This window comes from Lissotriton helveticus, chromosome 8 (assembly GCF_964261635.1).
Source record: "Lissotriton helveticus chromosome 8, aLisHel1.1, whole genome shotgun sequence".
In the NCBI taxonomy this organism is placed as follows: Eukaryota; Metazoa; Chordata; class Amphibia; order Caudata; family Salamandridae; genus Lissotriton; species Lissotriton helveticus.
In genome coordinates, this window is record NC_136069.1 from 1,255,234,124 (window position 1) to 1,255,246,990 (window position 12,867).

Below are 12,867 nucleotides of genomic sequence, written 5' to 3' on the forward strand. Positions count from 1 at the left end.
GTTACTATTTGGTTATGGATTTCTTTGCTGATGGAGATATTTTTTGGTGTATACCTACCTGATGGCATTACTGCTGAATTCTAAACCAATTACTAATCAATAAAAAACTATTGGAAAAAAGGTGCCAAGATATACAATCATGTTAAGTGTTGTATTAATCGCAGCTGTTGCTCTCAGTTCTTTCTCCGCATCTTTTGCTTGGGTATAGAAAGAGCCCAGACACTATTTCCAGTGCACTAGTGTTCGCCTAATATACTCCACTGTTGTCATGTCTGGAGGTGGAGTCGTAGCTGCAGTGGTTGAATTACGGACCCTATATATTACCCACTGGTGGTCGCTAGTAGGTAGTTATAGTTAGAACCTAGTTTCCAAAGGAATAGCGTTTCTAGGTTTGCCCATTACTTTGGCGCCATTTGACAAATCTTCATGGAAATTTCCAAAACTACCGGGGCAGTCACTTCACCTGCTGTCTTGAACATTTCAGGGTGATAGCAGAGGCTGAGAAAAAGGGGGGGAGGGTCCCAAAACACTTTTTCGCCATTTCCATAGGAAACTTTAGACACAGTTACGGCCCAAACTGCTGAACAAAATTTAATCAAATTTGGCTAAAAAAGTTGCTCTTGTTCAAGAAAGCACTCTTTTTGTTAAATAGTATAAATCTGTTGCAAAGAAATTCAAAGAAATTCCCAGTTGTATATCTAGGGAAGTGAAGGGTCCGCGAACCCTCCGGATCACATGCCTGAGATCTGATTGACTGCCAACACATCAAACCAGGAAGTGCTGTCAGCCATCCTGTGACTCGGTTGAACTAAGCCACATGAAAAAAAGTTTCAAAAAAAGAAAAGGGGACAGGGTAGAAACACCCTGACTCCCTAGGCCTGTTCAGGGGGTCGTTCAGGGACCCTCAGGGCCAAGAAAAGCATTAAAAAAAAATCTGAGAGAGTCGTAGTGGATCTGTGAATCCCGCTGGAAAAAAACCCAAAAAACAAAGCTCTTCATTTCATTAGGCCTCCGGGTCGGCCAGGTCCCGGGGGCATTCTGTAAAAGGATGATTGTGGGCCTGCATCAGTGCTGGCATCGGTCAGGTCATGAGCAGTGTACTGCGGGCGTAAGTTATACTTAGCTCAGCTAACTATAACTGCGGAATTTCTCAGGTTTTATACAAGTTTTTTTTACAGTGAATATATATATTTTAATAAATATAAAAGTATATATGCACTCATTATCCAGTATTATGGGTATCTTTCATAGATTCACATGCCTGAATCATTCCCCGTCGTCGGGGTGGGAGTCCCCGGTAAATAATTATAGTAATGTCACATGGACATATACTTAGTACTAGGCCAGAGGCCTCACATTAGTAGCCTATCTAGGTCCTTATGTAAAAAGGACCAAACTTTGGCCAGTAGCCAATCAGCCCTCATCACCCTATTGACCTTCCTGGAAGGAGCCCTTGTCCCTCAGATTTTCTACCGCACGTCGTGCTGAAGGGAGTCTCCACTGAGCTCTGCTCAGGTTTTTTCCTATATCCTTTTATCCTTTTATTCTTCAAGTTTTGGTAGTAAATATGACTACTACTCCTAAAAAAGGGCTTTTTAGACCCTGTGCCTCTTGTAGTAAAATGAGGTTACATATAGAGGACAAACATGAAGATTGCCTGTATTGCCTCTATCCTCAGCATTCTGCCAAGGAATGTAAGATTTGTCGCACTCTCCCGGTCAAGACATTGAAGGACAGGGAAGGGCGACTGCTTCTGTGGCTCTAGAGACTAAAGAACAAAGAGCAGGTAGTCTCCTCAGGTGAAAGCGAGTGTTCCTTCAGGAGCTTCCACTCCGCTTCAAAAAGGCCTGGACAGTCATCTCCAGATCAGTCTGTGGCGCCTCCTCACAAGAAGCCAAAGTCTATTGAGAGTCATCCTAAGGTCAAGCCTTCTCTTCAGATGACAGAATTCAAAAAGCCTGCTATAATGTCGTCTTGCCTGCCTGTGATGTTGTCGACAGTCTCCATTTCGACATCCACGGCGTCTACTTTCTCCATGGCATCGACTTCTACCACGTCGACGACGATGGGTAGGTCAATATCTTCTGTCATTCCTGTCACAAAATCGTCGTCGTCGCCTTTGACAGCGCTCCCGTCGACGTCTGCTTCATCATCAGCGAAGGCAAAGCTTCCAGCGTCGACGAAAATCCCATCGTCGACGAGGACTTCCTCGTCGACGAGGATCCCATCGTCGACGAAGATACCATCGTCTACGAAGATCCCATCGTCGACGAAGACACAACCGTCGACGAAGATACAGCCGTCGACGAGTTCCTCGTCGGCGAGGACACCGTTTTCGACGAGGTCGTCGACGCCGCCGTCGACGACGAGACCGTCGACGACAAGACCGTCGACGACAAGACCGTCGACGGCGCCGTCGACGGTGGCATCGTCGTCATCGAAAGCTACAGTGTCGACGCCGCCGTCGACGAGGATGTCGTCGACGAAGACATCCATGACAATGAAAACACCTGAAACATCAAAAATAGTAGACGCTACACCATCAACAGACACCGCGTCAAAGGATTTACACTCCAAGGGCTCTCCCTCATTGAAGTATACCTATACACACTTTAAAATGTCGTCATGTTTGGTCACACCAGAGATGACCTCACCCAGCAAGGTTCAACAGTTGTTGCCAACGCAGTTTTTAAACACGGAAGATCCAGAAGATCAGTCCGTTTCCCATAGCATCCAGTCCCTCTCATCTCAACATCAAGATTCATGAGAGTTCGGACTGTGAAGATTTTGAGGAAATTACAATTCAAGAATCAATTCAAGAGCATACCACTGTTCAGCCTATGGTGTGCCTTCCGGCTTCAATTGTTTCTGACCTACAATTTCTGATTTCAGATTATAAACAAAGATTTCCATCATCTGCTCCTGCCTCTGGAGTACAGGTACCACAGGAAACACCAACTCCTAAACATCGACAGCGGCCTCTCCCGCGGGATGTGCATCAGGAACAAGAGACATTTCCTCCTCAAATTTCTACAGATGAGGAAGATTATGAGGAAGAAGTGAGAATTGATGAGGCCCAAGATGAAGAAGGCGAAATACATGATGACGATGATATGGATTCTGATGATAATACTAACCCAGATCCAATATCCCCAGACCAGGTACAGGACGATTTAACCCCTGAGGACTTAGGGGGATTCCATAATATCGTAGGAAGAGCGGCTGCACGATTCAACATCCAAATAGCAACAGAAACAAAGGACTGTTTTCTTCATGATTTCAAAGAACCCTTCAAAAGGTCAGCTCGCTCCATTCCAGTAATCGATTATATATGGGAGCAAGGACAAAAAATAATGAAAACTCCTCTCTCTCTCATTCCAGTGCCGGCTAGACTTGAAAAGAAATACAAAGCCCCAGACACTGCACCCGCATGTTTGACTGGTCAAACTAAACCTGATTCAGTTATATCTCAGGCCGCTCAGCGGAAGTCCAGCAATCCGTCAGCGACAATGACCGCTCCTCCTGATAAAGAAGGAAGAAAGCTTGATGCCATTGGCAAGAGATTTTCCTCCATGTCCGCCCTATCAATCAGGGCTGCAAATTCTCTGGCTTTACTAGGTCGCTATAATCGACAGATATGGGCAGATATAGCCCCATATCTGGGGGCAATTCCAGAAGACCAGAAAGACGAGGTTAAAAAGATTTTGCTGGAGGGTGAACGCTCTGCTTCAGAGATGATAGAGGTGGCCTTGGATATTGCTTCCACAGGGTTCCGTCAATTGGCGGGAGCAGCAGTTTTAAGGCGCCAGGGCTGGCTTAAAGCCACAGCATTCCGGCCTGAAGTGCAAGCCAAAGTCCTCGACATGCCTTTTGATGGGGAGCGCCTTTTCGGTGAACATATTGATGACATGCTACAAGGCATTAAGAAGGATACCGAAACGGCGAAAGCTCTCGGCACTCTACAATTCAAGCAGAATTCCTTTCGAGGGTCCAGAGGTCCAGGACAACAGTCTCGTGGCAACTATCAAGGTTACAAGTCCTCTTATAATTCTTCCCAACAGTACAAACCTCAATATCAGCAGAGGCAACAACAACAAGGACAATCTTCATATAACAAGTCGTCCTTTCGAGGAAGAGGAGGAAAGAAAGACAATAACAGACGTCAATGACTGCTTTCTCCAGCTGGCCTCCACCTCTTCTCCACAGTTCGTAGTTGGAGGAAAAAGTACCAACTTCCTTCACAATTGGAAGAAAATTACTGCAGATCGTTGGGTGTTGCAGTTAGTCCGCTTCGGACACACTCTGGAGTTTCTGGAGCATCCTCCTCCAAATCCACCATGTCCGGCGCAACACAAAAATCTACACATACTTCAACAGAAACTCTTGCTAATGCTTCAGAAAAAAGCAGTGGAAAGAGTTCCTCGAGAACAAAAGGGGAGAGGATTCTACTCCCGATTCTTCCTGATCAGAAAAAAGGAGAAGAAGCAGTGGAGACCGATACTGGATTTGAGAAACCTAAACAAATACCTCAAGAAGCAGTCTTTTCGTATGGTTACCCTTCAGGAGGTTTTACACCTGCTCAATTCAAAAGACTATATGGTGTCCTTGGACCTCCAGGATGCCTATTTTCATATCCTCATTCACAAGAGTCATCGACAATTCCTGAGGTTTACAGTGGCTGGCAGGCACTACCAGTTCAGAGTCTTACCATTCGGCCTGAAGTCAGCTCCACGCATCTTTACGAAGTGTCTGGCTCCGGTAGCAGCATACCTTCGCCAGCATCATCATCAAGTCTTTCCCTACCTGGACGACTGGCTTGTCAAGGCTCCTACCTGGACAGGCGTGGCCAAGTCCTCTACCGCCTGCCTTCGTCTCTTCGAGAACTTAGGCCTAACGCTCAACCAGGAAAAGTCAAATCTACGTCCATCACAACGTCTCAACTTCCTAGGAGCGACATTGGATACACAACAGGAGAAAGCCTTCCCTTCCAGGGAACGTCAGGTCAAGCTGAGAAACCTGGCCGTCCAAATTCAGACCAAAAAGAGAGTCAGGGTTCGACTATTCAAGTCGTTGCTAGGAATGAAGTCTTCCAACATATTTCTCATTCCGCATTGTCGTCTCTACATGCGACCTCTACAGGAAGCTTTAACAAATCAGTGGATCCAAAGTACAGAATCTTTCGACAACTGGGTCAATATCACTCAGGTCATGAAAAAGGCTCTGAGATGGTGGCTTCTGGGCGACAACTTGAACAAAGGCCTTCCTTTTTTACTCCCAGTCTCCCCTTATGTCATAACCACGGACGCATCACTGGAAGGATGGGGAGCGTTCCTTCAGGAATTGCAAGTACAAGGTCAGTGGTCAGTGGCAGAAAAACGACTCCACATCAATTTGCTAGAGTTACGAGCAGTACGCTTAGCTCTTCGGGCATTTCTACCCCGAATCAGGAGCTTCCCAGTGCTTGTGAGGACGGACAACACCACCACAATGCACTACCTAAACAAACAGGGAGGTACTCGATCCAAGACGTTGTCTCGCGAATCTCAGCAAATTTGGAGGTGGCTACTCCAGCACAACATTCCTCTGCGGGCAGAGTATGTCCCAGGAGTAGACAACATCCTGGCAGACTCGCTAAGCAGACAGCGCTCAATTTGCCACGAGTGGGAGCTCGACCAGAAGACGCTCGACTCAGTGTTCTCCCGTTGGGGCAAGCCTCACCTGGATCTCTTTGCGACGGAAATGAATGCGAAATGCCAACGTTACGCAAGCTGGCTTCCCCAGAAAAGATCCCTGGGGAATGCTTTTTCGATGACATGGTGCAAGACCTTTGCTTACGCTTTTCCACCGTTTCCCCTAATCCCAAGGGTTCTCCGGAAATTGAAAGCAGAAAGTTGTACCATGATCCTGATAGCCCCAGCTTGGCCACGCCAGCACTGGTATACAGAACTACACCTTCTATCGCTGGAACCTCCAATTCTATTCAGGCCATGCCCACATCTCCTTACAATGAACCAGGGACAAGTCCAACATCCGGATCCAACATCTCTCAAATTATCGGCTTGGCTCCTGAGTTCAGAGAGTTCCAGAATCTAGATCTTCCACAGGAATGCAGAGTCGTTCTAGCCCGGGCCCGGGCTGAAAGTACTAATAAGACATATTCCCTTAAGTGGAAAATGTTCTGTTTGTGGTGTAGGACTCAGAAATTGCATCCGTTCACTTCTACTCCAGCACAAATTCTGCCCTATTTGCTCCACCTAGCCAATTCAGGGCTGGCACACGCTTCAATAAAAGTCCATCTAGCGGCCATCTCCAGGTTTAGACGGTCTTCGTGTGGCGCTTCACTATGGACCAACAGACTGGTCAAGCAGTTTCTGAAGGGATTATTCAGAACTTTCCCTCCAGTACGAGTGTCACCACCTACATGGCAACTAAATGTGGTACTAGCTCAACTAATGAAACACCCGTTCGAGCCAATTCACAAAACAGATCTTAAATATTTGTCATGGAAAACAGCTCTACTACTGGCGCTCACGTCAGCAAGGAGAGTGAGTGAACTGCAGGCTTTTTCTGTGCAAGACCCTTTTATCCAGTTCAAGAATGACAGGGTCATTTTAAGGACTAATCCAAAATTTATACCTAAGGCTCCGTCCTCTTTCCATCTTAATGAACCTATTGTCCTGAGATCTTTCTTCCCAAATCCATCATCTGCGGCTGAAAGATCTCTACACTCATTGGACCTCAAACGATGTCTCAAGTTCTATATACACAGGACAGAGCAATTTCGGAAGTCCAACCAATTGTTTGTGGCATTTAGTAGGCCCAGGAAAGGCCTAGCATTGACAAAACAAAGCATTTCCAGATGGATTTCAGCGGCCATCGCATTCTGTCACCAACAGGCGGGCCATCCTCTGCCTTCAAAGGTTCGAGCACACTCCACTAGAGCGGTAGCCACATCCATGGCGCTCTTTGCTGGGGTACCCATTGTCGACATCTGCAGAGCGGCGACATGGAAGACGCCGCATACGTTCACCAAGCACTACTGCTTGGATTCTGAACTTATGAAGGATGCAGCAGTAGGACAGGCTGTCCTACGTCATCTATTTCATTAGAGGTGAGCCTTCTTCCTATCATCCCACCTTCCAGGTAATTTATCGCACATTTCTTATCAGGTTGTGAGTGTCATGTAAACTGTGTAACAACTTATGATAAGTTTATTATGTCTTTCAAGATGTATGTGAGAAATGTGCTCATTATTGCTTGCTATTCTGATTCAGGCATGTGAATCTATGAAAGATACCCATAATACTGGATAAGAAATGCGTTACTTACCTGTAACAGCAGTTATCCAGTATTGGTATCTTTCATAGATTCACATGCAACCCACCCGCCTCCCCTGGAAGGGCTCACCTAAGTCTTCTCAGTAGGTACTACTTGGCACGGTGCTTACGAAAATCTGAGGGACAAGGGCTCCTTCCAGGAAGGTCAGGAGGGTGATGAGGGCTGATTGGCTACTGGCCAAAGTTTGGTCCTTTTTACATAAGGACCTAGATAGGCTACTAATGTGAGGCCTCTGGCCTAGTACTAAGTATATGTCCATGTGACATTACTATAATTATTTACCGGGGACTCCCACCCCGACGACGGGGAATGATTCAGGCATGTGAATCTATGAAAGATACCAATACTGGATAACTGCTGTTACAGGTAAGTAACACATTTCTTCAGTACCCCTGCCACCAAAAAAACCCATGCCCACCCTAAATCCTAATTATGTTGTCGTCCAAAAACCAGTGCCTATCCTAAACCCTAAAAATACCCCTGCTACTCAAAGACCCATACCTACCTTAAACCCTAATAATACCCTCCTCCCCAAAAACCCATTTCCACCCTAAACCCTAACATTACCCCTGCCACCCAAAACCCATAATCACCCTAAACACTAAAAATACTCTTGCCATCTAAAAACCCATACCCACTCCAAACCCTAAAATTACCCTGCCACCCACAACCCCATACCCACCCGAAACCCTAAAAGTACCCTTGCCACCCACCATACGTTGCTTACCTTAAAAATACCCTTGCCACCCAAAAACCCATTTCCAGCCTAAACCCTAAAAAAACCCTTACCACCCAAAAAAACCATACCTACTCTAAACCCTAAAAACCTTTACAACCCATAAATCCATCTACTCTTACCCACCCTAAACCCCCAAAAAGATCTTTCCCATATATTTGTATTACCTACTAGCGGTCGCCAGTAAGTAGCTATAGTTAGGACCAAGGTTTTCATAGGAAAAGCATTTTTTGTTTTTCCAATAACTTTGGCGTGTCTTGATGAATCTTCGCACAATTTTCAAATAGCATCCCCTTTTTGGTTGAGCTGTTGTGTTGAAAGCTTTGTGGTGTCAAGCAGGGGCCGAGAAAAAAAGGGAGCACCCAAAACGCGTTTCCCCGTGTTATATCTATGGGGATTTTTCATTTATTGAACCAATCTGCAGCCCAAACAGCTGAACGGAATTACACCAGATTTGGCATAAACTAGATGTTGGGTTCAGAAACCGTGTTTTTTGTGGTTTGTTGTAAAACTATTCAGTAGTTTCAGAGATATTTAAGTTGAAAAAATATAGATATCCAGGAGCCCAACAAAACACATAGACACTACTTAAATTTGATTGCCTGCTAACACTTCAACCAGGTAGTGTTGGCAGCCATCTTGGGACTCAGTTGAACTGAGTCCCACAAAAAATGTAAAAGAAAAAAGAAAAGGGGGCAGGGTAGAAACACCTTGACGACCGAGGCATCTTGGGAGGGGATCCCAATAGGACCCCCGGGACCAATAAAGCATTTTTTTCCGGTGGCATCCGTGGATCTTCGTTTATTGTCAGCCCCCAGGTGGGCCAGGTACTGGGGACACGAGGGTAATGAAGGAGGGGGATCATGGGGCCCCCCTCCTAGGCTTATATAAAGCCCCAGAGACTGCCACTTCCATGGAGCAGTAAACAGTAGACATGCGGGGGCCCGTTCAGCCCCCCTGCGCGCCCCTGGGTACCACCACCTCCCCATGGCAGTAAACAGTAGAAATGTGGTAGGGCGCTCGGCCACCCTCAGCCCTGGGGACTGCCACCTCCCCATGGCAATGAACACTCCAAATGCTGGGGGGCCCGCTGCACACAGTTTTAAAAAAAAAATGCGGGTGAGGTCCTCCGGCCTCTACCACTGCCCCGGGGAACACCACCTCCCCGGGGCTCAAACACAGTAATTAAGGGGGTCCGTTGCAGACCCCCGGGGACTTCCACCTCCCCAGGGCTACATGAAAAAAAGGAGGGGGCCGCGCGCCCCCCTCCTGGAATTCTAGAAGGCCCTGGGTCCCGCGAACCCCAAGGCCAACTCCAGCAGTGCTCACTCCCGGGACATTGCAGTTTGCTTTGGCTTGGCAGGAGCTTCCCAGCAAGCGAGAGGAGAAAAATTCCTCTTGGTTGCTGAAAGCAGAGCATGTGTCTGTTTCCCTGCCTGTTGTAACAGAAACATTGCTTTGAGATCCAGGGAGTTGCATGTTCAACAGCACCCTGGGTCTCAAAACAGTGGCGTCTTCCGCAGGAGGCGGGGAGCTGCTCCTACCGTGTTCCCAAATGGAGAGGCCAGGCCCCAGGGGATGGGGTCCTAAGGGCCGAAACCGGCCCTGGGGAGAGGGGGCCACATGGCCCCCCTCCCCTTTTTCTTCAAATAAAAAAATAAAGCTGGACCCCGGGGGATTGGGTCCCTGAGGCTGCAATCAATCCAAGGAAGGGGGGCCATGAGCCCCCTCCCTTAATACATACATTAATTAAAAAAATAATTTAAAAAAGAAGACTGCAAGTCGCTGAGGCATGCCTCCTTTCTCCACTACTCTGCCAATGCTCCACATGGCTCACTGCTGGTTGGGGGATGAAGTCCCATTGGATGCTGAGGATCCTTGGGGGCCAACAAGCCAACTTGTTATCTCCAGTAAGGCGCACACAGTGAGATTGCTGAGAGGTCTTGGGAGGCCACAACCTCACATATTACATCACTCATGACATGATCAGTGACATCACTAATGACATCTCAAATGACATCATCTTCAAAAACACTAACACAACCACTCACCCCCATAGAACCTTTCATACACCCACTCCCACACAACCGTTCACAAACCCATTCACAGACCCATACCAGTACTTATACACCCACTCACTGATTCATAGATCTATACACACACATCCACTCACTCACCCATACAGCTACTCAAACACCCACTCACGCACTAATACAGCCACCTGCATATCCACGTATACAGCCACTCACACCCTGAGTCAGTCACCCATAGAGCTACTCATACACATGCTCACTCACCTATACAGTCAATCACACAGCCACTTACCCATACAATTACACACACACCCACTTACTCATACAGATACTAACATGTACTCACTCACCTATACAGTCACTGACATAAGCACACACTCACCCATACAGCTACTCTCACATTCCCTCACACAGGCACTCATATACGCCATCACTCACCTATACTGCCTTTCACATACCCAGTTACCCATATACCATTGACACATCCACTCACCCACAAAGCCATAAACACACTCACTCACCCATACAGTTTCTGACTCACCCACTCACTCATTCACAGGCAGTCACCCACCCCCACCCACTGACACAGACACTCAGACACCTATACAGGTACTTATACAGCCAATCAATCACCCATACATCCACTCATGTACCCACTCACACACCCATACAGCCACTTGGACACCAACTGACAGACTGATAAAAACATTCACACAATCAGTCACTCATCCATATATTCATTGAGACACCTAATCACTTATACAGTCAGTTACGCACCCACTGAATCATCCATATGGGCACTCGTACACCCACTGATTCACCAATACACCTTGGTATATATATTTTTTTTAACACACTCACAGTCATCAGATGATATCATCAGTGATTTTATCAGTGATGGCATTTGAGATGTCACCAGTGATGTCACAACCCATGTCATGAGTAATGTAATAAGTGAGGTCATAAGCAGTGCATTGCAGGGGCGCGAGTTATAGTTAGACAGTTTGAAAGGTTTTCGTCTCGTCTTTTTGGAATGTCGGTTCTGCATAATCTCTATTTTTGTTCAACTAGCTGAATTCTCTTAAGATTAGGACATTCTAGCTACACTCATAGTTAATTCAGTGATGATGAATTCTAGGAAGAACTCTGTCGAAGACTAAAACAGTAGTTAACCCTGCTGTTTGCGATGGAATGCTTTTGAGCAAAATACATGCAGGTGTAGATATTTTTGTAATATTTGATTGTTTGCTATTTTTTTCTAGATGGCTACACAACAGATGATATTGAATTTTATTGGAACGGTGGAGACAATGCGGTTACAGGGGTAGAAAGGATTGAGCTCCCTCAGTTCTCCATAGTGGAATACAAGCGGGTATCTAGGAATGTTGTCTTTGCCACAGGTAATGTTTCCAGTACACCATGTTTTTGATGTATAAACACTACATTTAATTTTGAGAGTGTTGCTGTAAAACTAAAATACAAGGAATGTACACCTGTAAAACACTGGACCGCAGACAGCAGAATTATATATGTATTACCTTGAGAAGTGGAAAATAAACTGATGAATTTGTATAGAAATGTAATTATGTTTTCATCAAAGTATTTTAAAACAGTATCTATACTTCACTTGTCTAATTATTTTTTTCCCATTATGAGCAATGCTTACTTCAGCACTTATTTTATGGAACAATAATAGTGATTGGACACACACTACTATACTTTTGAGAGCATAAAGCTACATAAGTGTGTTGTTGATCATAAGGTTGATCATAAGGTTTCCATATCATGGTAACTTCATTGTTAATCATAAACACTGAGCTGTCTCACTCATATGTAGGATCCTGGAGCATCTTTCTACCTTTCTAGAGATAAACAGAGTTTTTATATGCCATACAATGCAATACATTGACAGAACATTACTTTTTCCATTTAAAAATAATACAATGTGAACAAAACCATAAATCCAGAAAATAAGGACAGGAGAGTATAATTCTTTAATCCTCCTTGTGGGAAAAAAGTAGGGAAGACAACAGAAAAGTTAACTAGAATGGATTGGCAGCAGATTTCTGGTGCTCTATTAGACCCTATAGCTTTGAGGTAGCTAGCAGTTCCAGTATTACATTTTGCCCTGCATAGGAAGTTAGGTCAGTTTTGTATTCAAAGTCCTGTGAACAACATCAATAAGGACGGACACTTGTGCATTATCAACATCACTGACAGGAACATATTAATATTGTTCAATGTCATTTGAAGACAGAAGTGTGTGCAGCAGTTTCTGACTGGACATGTGTTAAGTCCTAATTTCATGGACATCTCCCCTGAGGAAACAATTGCATGTTTGTGAAGTTCAGACACTATTTGCCGCTAGCAGTCTCTCATAAATCCAACTCATGCCACCAGTTTTAACAGCAGTAATCTCTGAGGAAGCGCTAAATGAAAAAAAATTACTATTTCTAATTGAGACTTCTAACTGCAGATTCCTCACCTTAGAATATGCCCTTGTTATTAGACTGGACATGAAAAATCTTGAGCAGTTTCTGTGTGCGTCGGTATGTGGTGTCATTCGGCTCCCCTTCTGTGTCATCTGTGTCGGAAGTGATGTTTCTGTGCCTATATAGGTGTCACTCTGGCATAGTGACATCAATTCCTTTCGGTCCATGGCAGATCCAGGGTGCAACCTACAACACTTTTTGGCCACATTTCTTTTTACTTTTTGTTGATAATTTGGAATGTTGCTTCTAGTTTGCAAAGGGTATTATG

At 45.4% G+C, this 12,867-nt stretch overlaps 1 protein-coding gene across 2 annotated transcripts in view; it reads left to right on the forward strand.

The window, feature by feature from the left end:
* Nucleotides 1–12,867, forward strand: part of GABRB3 (gamma-aminobutyric acid type A receptor subunit beta3) — a 968,583-nt gene that overhangs the window by 786,476 nt on the left and 169,240 nt on the right. For both annotated transcript variants that reach the window (XM_078658235.1, XM_078658236.1), the window contains one exon: nucleotides 11,370–11,507. In XM_078658235.1, coding sequence (XP_078514361.1) covers nucleotides 11,370–11,507 — 138 coding nt within the window. The remainder of the gene's footprint in view (nucleotides 1–11,369; nucleotides 11,508–12,867) is intronic.